The sequence below is a fragment of the Natator depressus genome, chromosome 13 (genome assembly GCF_965152275.1).
Source record: "Natator depressus isolate rNatDep1 chromosome 13, rNatDep2.hap1, whole genome shotgun sequence".
Taxonomy (NCBI): domain Eukaryota; kingdom Metazoa; phylum Chordata; order Testudines; family Cheloniidae; genus Natator; species Natator depressus.
In genome coordinates, this window is record NC_134246.1 from 39,942,463 (window position 1) to 39,954,802 (window position 12,340).

The window sequence follows — 12,340 nt, forward strand, 5'->3', positions numbered from 1 at the left end:
TAAACCCAGATCTCCTGAGTCCCATTTGAACACACTAAAAGAACATTTTTATAATGATACAAATATGTTTATTGCATAAAAAGTTCCCATGCTGATGTGGTTCTTACCTGGCATCTGAAGCAGTCTGATCCATCCTCAAAGGTCAGTGGAGGGGGAGCAACACTTTGTTTCCACAGTGATAAGTCCCTCAGCAAAAACTCTAGAGGTTTATGGGCACAAAGGAATCACTAGAACAGACCATGTTCTATCGAGTCCAATGCCCTTTTCCAGCCATAGTCAGTACCAGATGCTTCAAAAGAAGCTGACAGACACCAGGATGTTATGTACTTGTCTGTCCAGAGGAGAAGTTTCTTCTTGACCCCATCATTTAATGGTTGGTTTGTGCACTGAAGCTGGAGGGGAAACAGAATTTCTGTTTCAAGAAAGATTTTAAGACTTTGAAATTAGTTTTCATTCCAAATTGTAACCCCCAAAATTGAAATTTTCCACAGATATGGAATTTGCAAAACAATTCTATCTTTGGTCTATCAGAGAATTCAAAATCAAACAGCTGAAATGTTTCATTCTGATTTTGGCCTGGTTTTTTATCAGAAAATGTTAATTGAAACATTTGGAAGCAAAAAGTCATTTTGAAATGAAACACTGAAATTTTCCATTCCAATAAGGTCAGAAAAGGATGTTTTGACCTCATCAGAATGCTCTCTTCCACTTTTCTTCTGAAATGACATTTGATCAACACCTTCCAGCAGAAAGTTTTAATTTTGATGAAACAGGATTTTCTGACAGAAAACCCTTCCATTGGGCTTGATTGACTAGCTCTAGTTTATACCCTTGATACATTTCAGACCTCGAACATCATTCTGGATGTTCCCATTATTCATATCGACGTCCAAAGCTTTTTTGAACACTACTAATATCTTGACCAGATTGGTACCTTGTGGCAAGGAGTTCCACAGGATCATTACATAACCCTACTAATATGATATTCCTTCCCTCAAATGAGACATGGCTGAAATTTATTTGAATGTCTGATTTCCATTAAGCTTAACTGAATTGAGTATCCAAATCCTTGAGGCGACCTCGAAAAATGTTTCCCAAATTCTGTCTTCCATAGTAGTTTTTATAAGTCACTTACTTTGTCATACAGGTAATTTAGCACTTGTCCAAAAGGAAAACGTCTTCAAATCTCCTCTTAGAACACTGTTATCTCATTCAGTCCTCTTTTAAAGAGGAGCAACCTGTTCCCGGCAGCCAGCAAATTGCATTTTCACTGCTCAGCGTGCAGAAGCACCAGCCAGCTGGCAAGATGAGAAATGGAAAGAAAAGTGAATAAATGTGCCTTGTGGTATAAGCAGAGAGGATGGTTGTTTTTTCCCCTTTGACCTATTTACTGGAATTGTTCAATTTAAAATGTTGCTAGCAGAAAAATTAAGGATTTCACCAGCAGAGGGCAAAAGAGACCACAGAAAGAAATTCAGTCCACGTGGGTGGTGCTAAGAAATGTACACATTTTTTAAGGTACTGATTCCTCTCTACATTGAAGTGCATAATCGGAAAATTGGCCAAAGCTGTGCTGGCAGGGAGAATCCAGTGAGAGATCCAGCATATGGAATTTTTAATATTCTATATCACACCAATAGAGTAGTGCTATATGATAAGATTATTTGGTTTTTATTAATGTATTTTGCTAATTGGGTTAGTTTTATACACAGCTATTGATTGATTTCCATTTCACCCTATCTTCGTTTTCTCGTTCTCAGTCTTTTCCCCCTTCTCCACAAACACACACCGTCACACAAGGCAAAAGCATACCGAGTCACAGATTCAGATATGCACAAGGTCACCCCTACTGACTCAGATACAAACACATATTGTTGCACGGACAGACACCCAGGCTTACACACATTCACAGCCACAAGATGTATGCACACTCTCTCATGCAAAGTTTCTCATGTACACACACAAATTTGCACAGCCTTAGTAATACCCATAGACAAGCACACAAACTGACAATCTACATATGCACATATGTTTGATAAAACAAAGCTATTCCTAATGCAAATTGTATTCTCCTCTTAATGATTAACCTTAGCCTCGATACCTGACCCTGTCCCTCATCCCACTCACCCTTCAGAAATGTATGTGCTTTATTTAGAAACTTTTAACGCTTCTGACGCTAGTGGGAGCTCTTCACTTGTCAATCTAACTTCCAACCTAGCAGAGACTTCTCACGTTCTGTGGAAACAGAGGGACGGATATTCACCTGTGTTGCTCTGCTGATCCTAGCGGAACTATGGCCAATTGGTACCAGCTGGTGATCTGACCTTCTGACTTCAGTGGGGCAAGTCTGATCTGCAGCAACCGGGGGGCCTGGCTCATTGATTCCAGTGAAGCGACGCTGATCCACACCACTTGAGGATCTGGCACCCTGACTTCAGGTGCACTATGCCCATTTCCACCAGGTGGGGATCTGTCCCAAGCTGTCTGAATGCTTTTTTTTTAAATGTGTGTTTGGTGGTTTGTAGCACATGACGTGTTTACAGTGTGAAACCACAGCCACCTAGCTTATCGCTGGCTCTCCACTGGTAAGAATTCCCTTCTCTTCATGTGCCAGTATATATTTATGCCTGTATCTGTAATTTTCACTCCATACATCTGATGAAGGGGGCTTTTTGCCCACAAAAGCTTATGCCCAAATAAATCTGTTAGTCTTTAAGGTGCCACCGGACTCCTCGTTGTTTCTATTCATTCTAGTGGAACTATGGCCAGTTTATACCAGCTGGGGATCTCTTGACTTCAGTGGGGCGACTCAGATTTACACCGGTTGGGGGCCTGGTCCATCGACTCTGGTAGAGCTACACTGATTCACACCACCTGAGGGTCTGGCACCCTGACTTCAGGTGCGCTCTGGCCATTTCCACCAGGTGGGGATCTGTCCCAAGTTGCCTACATGCTTTTTTAAAAAATGTGTGTGTGTGTGTGTGTGTGTGTGTTCAGTGGTTTGTAGCACATGACTTATTTGCCGTGTGAAACCACAGCCCTCCAGCTTCATTCTGCTACTCACTAGAAGCTGGCAGGGCTTCAGGTGAGAAGTTGGTATGAGGCGGACCATGTGGACAGATGTGTCTCTGAGATCCAGGTTACCACAGAAACCAAACCCCCTTGCCTCCCTGCAGCACCTGCCTGTTATCAGACGGCAGCAAAGACAACAATATTTTGTGTGTGTGAACTTTGAATGTCACTTGTTTCTCTGTGACTCTTATGAAAATAGGGGGAAAGGAAAACAAAGCTGGTTTAAATTGTTAGAATTTTTTAAAAAAATATCGCTGCTAGTTTGGAGGGGAATAAATTCGTAATTGCATCTTTGCTTTAGATTTCCTATACTTTGCAAACTTTGGACCTCGGAACATTCACGGCAAAGCATAACGGGTAGAAAGAGAGAAAAGACTGTAAGCAACAATTTTTAAACTGAGAAAAGGAAATACTTCTGCACACAATGATAAGTTAGCTTGTGGAACTCATTGCCACAAGAAGTCACTGAGGCCAAAAGCCAGGCAGCATTCGGAAGAGCACTGGGCATCTACATAGAAATTAGAATGTGCCTTTGTAGGAGTAAAAAATGTGATAAACAACAGTGTTGGAAGAAAGGTAAATCCTCAGAGTTCAGGATGTGAGCTAAATTTTAACAAGCGAGGTTTAGGGTTAGGGTTGCTACATACATTTGTCATATGTAATCAAAATAAGAATACAAGTAAAATTTAAATAGATCAGTCATTTTAACTGGGTTTGAATTTATTAAGCCATAAAATAGATTGCAATAGAATATTCATGTAATATCTGATTTAAAAATTTCCATTAAAACATTTTCATTGGAAAACTGGGTATTTAATTAAACAAAATTTTACATGGGAAGTGCCTGCTTTCCTTGAAAATTTTTGTTTTTTTGTTGGAAACCCCAAAACTGAAAATTTTCATCTGAAAAACAAAAACATTTTTGGTTTCAGCAGTTTTTGGCCAAAAAATATTCCAAAAAATGTTTCAATTCAGTTGAATTTTTCCACAGAAAGTTTTAATGAAAACGTTTCATTTTTGTTAAAACTATTCATGAAGAAAACAAAAACATGGATAAATCTAGGTCCTAAGAGGCACTCTTCACTTAATATAATTCTGAGTAAGAATACAATTGGCTTTTCCATATGTCTGTCATACGTATGTAAAATAAAATGAATCTCTTTAATTGGGTTTGACTTTATTAATATTTAAGATAGATTTGAATGAAAAATCAATGTAATACAGCTAGCACAAATAAACTGTAAATGTTGTCATTTAATACAATTTTAAAAATATGACATTTAACTACATCTGTTGAAACTAGCATTTCACATATCTAGAAAGAGCTGAATTAATTCAAAATTAAGATATAATGGAAAAAATAAAAGAAAAACTAAAAGTGCTAGGGGAAAGTAAAATAAAATGAAGAGCTAGCCAAAATTTTGGAGATAATTGTTTTAATCAAAAAGAGGTTTTATTCAAAAATTATTTTTTTCTCAAAAAAGGCATTGTTTAAATATTTTTAATTTTTGTGAAAATTTTCACAAAATGTATTGAAAATATTATTGAAAATATCAAAATACTTATTTGTTCATTTGCTAAAAAGCAGGTTTTTGGTAGACTGAAAAGTTTGATAATGATTTCAATAATATTTTCAATTAAAAATTCAACATTTTGTTATATAAAAATTCAGTGAAGATTTTTGGAAAACACAAAAATTGGCTCCATTTTGAACCCTTCAAAAATTTCAACTTTGAAATTTTGATTTTATTTTCATTTTTTGACCAGCTCTAATAAAGAATAAAAGCCAATGAATTATTTGTATCTTCTTCAAACCATTGCTGTCTCCCTTCGTCCAACCTGTAAGAAAAAGAGCAGTTCATGATTGTTGTTATGTCTTATGGGTCAGATTCTTCCAAGCATATTCACATCAGTCCTGGACCAGAACCCACTCAAGTTAGTGGAAAGTCTCCCATTGAAGTCAATGGGTTTTGCATCAGCTCCTTGGGGTGAAATTTTCAAAGGACATGGGGGAATTAGGTGTCCAAGTTTTGTTGACTTCCAAAGGGAGTTGGGCATCTAAATCCTTAAGCATCCAAAATAGATGAGACAGAGAAGATCATTCTCCCCATTTTACTGGTGGGGAACCTAGGCCCAAAGGAACGTAAGACAGGAAGGGCCTTGCTGGGTCATCAAATCCAACCTTTTGCTATCCCAGGCAATGCCATCATATAATCCCATTCATAAACATACCAAACTCCATCTTTAAGCTAGTTGTTTGCCCGAATTGCTCCTTTTGGGAGGCTGTTCCACAACTTCCCTCCTGTGATGGTTAGAAACCTTCTTCTACTTTCCAGCCTAAATATATTCATGGTCATTTGTTCTTGTGCCTGCCCTGTCCCTTGGCTTCAATAGCCCTTCTCCCTGGATGGTGTTTACCTTCCTGAGCAATCCGATCCTCTGTCAGCCTTCATTCTGCTAGGCTAAACAAGACAAGCTCTTTTAATCTCCTCTCCGCTCATAAAATAGGCCCTCCATTCCCCTGACCAGCCTAGGAATCTCTCTGCAACCTGTTGCAGTCTGAATGCAGAGAGATTAATTCTGAGGTTTTCCAGGGAACCTAAAACCCCTTTCAAATTTCCATCCTAAGGGCCAGATTTTTAAAGGTATTTTGCCACATGAGGATGAAAATAGGTGCTTTTTGGGACTTCCAAAAGCACGCTGGGGGTTAGGCACCTACTCCTTTTGAAAAACCTGTTAGGTGCATATGTGCTTAAAAGCCTCTAAAATATGGCTTTTTGTATCTTGCCTAAATTAATGTAGGGAATACCTGGACTTGAACCCAGATCTCTAAAACCTAAAATCAGTGATTGAACCTCAAGGCCTCGTTTCTTCATTTGTAAAAGAGGATGGGAGGGTGGACAATGGAGTCTGAACAACCTTTTCCCCCTGTGTGTAATGCACACCTCTTTGGAGGGCATAAAAAGGTCTATGCACTGCCATAAACCCCACTGACCCTCAGTTCTTACCTCAGAAATAAAGGTATCTAGTGACCAGGAGCATATTCAAGGCAATGCTTTTCGTTAGCAACACCCTCAAGCCCAGCACAGTGATAGACAGCGCATTCATTTTCTCCATATCTTCATCTGCAAAAGTGCAAGAGAGATTGTGGCTTTGAAGTGGCAATTTGATATCAGCACAAAAACAATGTGGTAAACAAACCGATACAGTTTTGCAGGTGTAGAAACAGTGCAGAATGTGCACTGGAAATCAGACTCTAGGATAGCAGATGTTCAGAGCAGATGGCAAAGGACATTTTTTTACATGGTTCAGATCACTAATAGTTTTCAGTGAGTCAAGCCACATTTCGGGCCAGATTCTCAACTGGAATAGAAGCCAATGGAAGCTACACAGATTTACATCATTTGAAGGTCTGGTCTGTTGGCTTGATTCACCACTGAAATACAAGTTGACACTGGTGTAACTTCATTGAAATCAATGGGGTTACAATGATATAGAACTGGAATAACTCAACAGTGAATCAAGTCCTAAAATTTCACTTATTTTCAAACTAACCTTGGGGGCTAGGAGTTGATGTTCTGCAGATCTCAACTGAGCTTGTGGTAGGTCCAGGAGTTGTTAAAGCTGAAGAGAAAGAAAATGAAACACAAGTGATGAACACACACCTTCCATGATGAACAAAGGAAATGTCTGAGATTTTTGATTCAGTTAAGTTTCTGGACCGAGATCCAGTTTCTTAGCCCATGTAAATAGGTGCAGCACTTTTGACTTAGTGGAGCCACTCCAGTTTACATCAGCTGGGGCTGAGGCCCTGAAAGATTATCTCCCAGTTTGTATCTATTTCACTTATTTAAAAGAATATTAACGGGTGATGTGCTCGCACTCTAAAAGTACCTATACAGGGAGAAGATTTCTGGCATAGGAGACAAAAACAGAAGAAAATATAGGGTAAATTTTTCACAGGTCTTTAAGGATACTTAGCTACCTTGCAACTAGGCACCTAGAGGGATTTTCGAAAGTGGATATCAGTAGAAATTAAGAATCTAGGTGCATTTGAAAATTCTGCTGGGTGCATCTGTAAATGGCTAAATACCTTTTAAAAACTGTCCCTATTTGATTTAGGAGCCTAAGTCCCATTTTCAAAAGAGATATAGACATTTGGAAGCCGAAGTTTCATTGAACGTCAATGGAGTTTAGGCTTAAAAAGGCCAGATTTGAAAGGTAAGCAACTAAAGATGGAGGTAGACATCGAGTGGCATTTTTAAAAGGTCATAAACTGGTTAAGAGCCTAAGTCCCATTGGCTTTCAGTGGGATTCAGGCATCTAACCTATTAGGTGCTGTTGCAAAATCCCACTAGAGACCAATCTTTATCTTTAGACACAGTAATACCTTTGCAAATCGGGCCCTTAGGTACTTTTGAAAAGCTTTCTCCAAGTCAATAATATCAAACTGGAAATATAACGCAACTTCTCTACAGTGTGGGTAATTAAATTGTGGGTATTACCAAGGGAGGTGATAAACTCATCATCACATGGAGTATCAGATTTTCAAAGACGATTAGGGGATGAGAGTAGCTAATTTACAAATCCCTTATGCAGGTAAAAAAATCTAAATTGGACACAGAAAATTGAGAATCGATGTCTGCCCACAAGTGCTAACCAACAGAGTAGGGAAGACTCATTCCCTCCAGTGCAGGAACTGATGCACAGACTTCTCTGGCCTGGGTTATGCAGGAACTCAAATAAGATGATCATAATGCTCCCTTCTGGTCTTAAAAGCCTATCCTTAGCTGTTGAAAATCAGTGTCACTTCAATGAAACAACAGTGGTTTATGCAAGCTGAGGATCTCAGCCAGTGTTAAAGAATTTACTAGGGGTCATTCTTCTCTGATCCATAACACCATACCTGGTGGTCTCTCTGAGGCGAGAATTTTATTAAACTTTTTGTTGTGGTGTTGTACTGAGCAATGCACATCTTGGTTCGATGTAATGTTGACAACCTTTATGGCATGGTATTTTCTGGATGAGAGGACAGGCTCAATGGTTTCATATAGAACCGGGCTGTCAGTATTCATGGACATCTTCAGTTCGGGTGGGTAGAAATCCCTTGCTAAACAAGCTGTTGAACCACTGGAGTCTTCATATTTCAAAATCACGAGAGAAGGCTGAGAAGGTGTTGGGTTATCTGAAAGAAGGAATTGATCATGTTGTTATGTGTGCCAGTGGAAAAGGTCAACTCTGAAGTGTCACCGTTCTCATGAAAAGAAATCACACAGAACATTTTACAGTTAGGTGCTGAGGTTAAGGTTAGGGCCGAGATCTTTTAAATTGATTTGTAATTTGGTGGGCTTCAGTTTTTGGCTCCCCAATTTAGGACACCTTAAGGAGGCCTCATTCAAAATATATGCACCATCCACCCTCTGAAAATCAGTCCTACTTATGCGGTCCCAAGTTGGGCACCCAAAATTACGAGTCACTTTCAAGAATGAAGGCCTAAAACTCCAAATTTAATGTCTGCAGCATCTTCATATACACATGCAGAGTTGGTAACTGAATTTCTACTTCAGCGTTTTCAAGTTCAGTTCTCTGATTTCATGAACAAATTCAAAGGTGAAGAAAGAAAATGTGTTTCTTTCTATTTAAAACTCTACCTTCTTTGCATCACTCCAGCAACCCAAAGCAGCCACAAGCCCAACTTAATTAATTTAAGATGGCTTTATGTTGTGGCAGAGCATAAAACAGCTTGAGCTGTTGGGGGGGTATATCTATTTGGCAGGAAACCTCTTTTGAACAAAAGCATATCTTGGGTCTATGATCATCTGTATAACAGATATCTTTTCTGTGCTGCAGATTGCTGAGGCATGAAGGGGTCCAAGTTCTGCTTTTATTTATGCAGGTGCACATCTATTGAATTTGATGTGGTAATGTGCATGTCACTGTGGGTGGAATTTGACCCTTTGATAGCACAACACCCAAAAGTGAAGTTGCTAGGCATTCCACCTTTATTACAGAGCTCAGATGATGTATCTTCTTATATGGAAGTAGTATCTAAGCACCTTAGATATATTCATAAATTGGACTCTGACCTAACTCAAGTTAAAGTAAAAGAATCCCATTTTGTGAAAATAGACCTGTGAATTAATGAACTTTTAGCATCATTTTACAGATTGGAAACTGAGGAACAGAGGGATGAAGTCACTTCACCAAACCACACAGCAAGTCAATGTCAGAGGAAGTTTTAGAACCAAGATTGCCTTAGTCCCAGACCAACCTCTCTTGTGCTTTCTTTTCCCATCTGTAAAATGGGGGTAATGGCCATTCCTTTTTCCTACAACTTTGTCTAGTCTATAGCACAAGTCCCATTGGTTGGGCTGGGATCTTGATTGTTGACACTGGATGGAAGAAGAAGAAGAAGTAGACGTGTGTACGGCATGGCTAAGCAAAAACTAAGGGAGGAAGTGATAACCCTTTGAAAACAGACAAAGGGACTCCCCAACATGGGTGGGAATAAGAAAAATGTTCAGGATTTTTATAGGAATCTAGTGAGAGGAAACTTGGATAAATTAAGAAAATATTTTTTGTCTGGGTAATTAACTATAATGCTCACACGGAGAACAAAGAGACTATGGAATATGCTCCCTAGGAAAATGGTAATTATATCAATTTATATTAGAAAACAAAAGTACCTGCTATAAGATTTTTCTGTGCTACAGATTAGAGATGTCAAACCATCACCCACACTGGAAGAGAGTTTTGCATTTTGTCACGGGATATAAATATGAGACAGCAACGTGACAGCAATAATTCCAGATAATGTGCAGGCAAAGAATGAGCCCAGCAAAGAATGAACTGACACAGAACTAAACTTCTCATCTTAACTCCAATCATATCTTCAAGTTCTAATCATAATGGACCAAATCCTCAGGTACTATAAAGCCACAGTGTTCCATTGACCTCTATGGAGCTATGCCAGTTTACATTAGCTGGGGATCTGGCCCACCAATGCAAATGGTGCTACAGACGATTCATGCCTTCTGGGGATCTGGCCCACTGACTCCAATGGATCTACAGCCAATTTACACCAGTGAGGTGTCTGGCTGCAGTGACTTAGTGAAAGAATGCTGGTTCAAACCTGCTGAGGATTTGGATCCATTTTACTAAAACATAGTTCCCCAGACACACAGTTATTTGTAATCATGTAAAGATGGCTTCATAAAACAGGAATGTATAATATTTAGATTTTAAAAATTAATACATTGTGATTTTTCAGATTCTAATAACATATAGAGTATAAGAATTCTCTTTCCATGTTTAAATGGTTTACTTCAAGAACTTACTTGGATCTACTGTAACTTTCGTCCCAGGAGAGTCAAACTCCACAGTGATACACTTCTTTACAAAGTTGTCGTCTCTCTCTATGGCTGTGGCAGGGTATGAAGGGAGGTGACTTCTCAAAACTCCATTCATTCCGATTTAATTCAGTTTGCTGCAGCAGGAAGGATCAATTTTATTGAGCAAAATAAAGTATGCTCCTAAAAATCTATGCAAATATCTTTACATCTCCTTATTGAGTATAGTAAGCCATTGAATTGTCAGACCAAGCAAAGGAGAGCACAAGATAAATATTAATCTTGTTAATTAACTAGTCCAGTCCTTTCACATACACATTCACCACTCTCCTAGGAAAAGTGACTGTTCTTCCCTTCCATGTCTTGTATTACTGCCTTTACCCATCCCAAAACAAAATATCTGAGGGGAGATTCTCTTAAAAAGTTAGTTGAGTCATTCCTTCCGTTTGAATTTTTCAAATTAACCATAAAAAGCCATGTGCTTTCTGCCTCTTACCAAGGCCACAGTATATTCATTTTGAAGATATCAGACCAAGGGTAAAAAAGTCAAAACTATCTAAGCCTAAGTATCATTTTCAAAAATGACTTAGCACTTTCAGGGTCACATTTTCAAAAACACCTAAGTGAGTTAGGCAGCTAACTCTCATTCATTTTAATGGCAGTTAGCTGCCTAAATTGCTTAAGTGTTTTTGAAAATCCCACTAGGCACCTATCGGCATCTTAAAGTGCCTAAATACATTTTTGAAAATGGGACTTAGACTTCTAGGTCATTAGGTGTCTTTTGAAAATTTTACCCCAGAACTCTGGTTGCTGTAAATCAGCACAGCTGTGGTGAAGTCAATGGAGCTCTGATGATTTATGCCCCTTGAGAAACTGGCCCATCAATTCCAAATTATTTAGTTTAAAAGTATCAGATAGAATTACAGCTGAGCACTTTGTCTAACCTGGGAGAGTCTTCCCAAACACTTCTAATACTGAGATTTTTTAAAAAGAAAATGGCTTTGAGACTCTCGTATCCTTTTCCCGAGGATTTTACGATTGGGGCTAGTCCCTCGTCTGCTGTACACTGCCATAGCACAGTTTACACCAGATCTGGAATCTGTCCTTTTAGGTCCCAGTGTGAGAAAGAGGAAGTGGTATCAGCTGCTCATGGGCAGAGAAGCCTGACAGCCTGTTGTCGGTGTAACGTTCTCTAGACCAGTTCTATGATCTGTCGTGTGAAGTTCTGGAAGCAATGTTCCCATGCTGTGCTGACTCTTTTGATACACGTATTCTGGAACCAGATTAAACAAACTGTAAATTCAAAGGCTTTTCTAAAACGTTTTCACACTAATCCACCCAGAGACTCTTTTCTCTGACTCTGAACAAATACTTGCTCTTAGCTGGGAAACCAAAATACATAGATGAGATGAGACTTGCAAACAACAAATGCCAACAAACTCTTATTGAAAGGAGAGAATTCAGGAGAACCTGAGAGGTGGAGATTCTGACTGAACCAAGCATAGGATTGATTTTAAAAGATACTTTTGAAAATGGGACCTAGAGGCTCCTAAATCACTTGGTACTTTTGAGAAACATACCCTCATGCTCTTTATACCTCATTTTCCCATGTGCCGACTGGGAGTAACTTGCAGTGTTGTTGTAGCCGTGTTGGCCCCAGGGTATGAGGGAAACAAAGTAGGTGAGATAATCTTTTATTGGACCAGCTTCTGCTGGTGGAAAGTACAAGCATTAGAGCTTCACGGGGTTACTGACAGGAGCACTGTGAGGATAAATATGTTAAAACAGATACTATGCTAATGTGACCCATATAAATACCTTAGATAAATTTTCTAGGGCATAAGTGAGTTCAGCACCCAACTCCTATTGGATTTCAATGAGATTAAGGTGCCTAACTCACTTTAAAAATACCCACCTTG

At 39.0% G+C, this 12,340-nt stretch overlaps 1 gene segment (V, D, J or C); it reads right to left on the reverse strand.

Moving 5' to 3' along the window:
* Nucleotides 1-6,081: 6,081 nt before the first annotated feature.
* Nucleotides 6,082-10,539, reverse strand: LOC141997168 (T cell receptor delta constant-like). The segment is given in 4 exon segments: nt 6,082-6,197; nt 6,628-6,696; nt 7,979-8,257; nt 10,410-10,539. Coding segments are annotated over 4 exon segments (594 nt in total).
* Between the last annotated feature and the right edge of the window lie 1,801 nt (nt 10,540-12,340).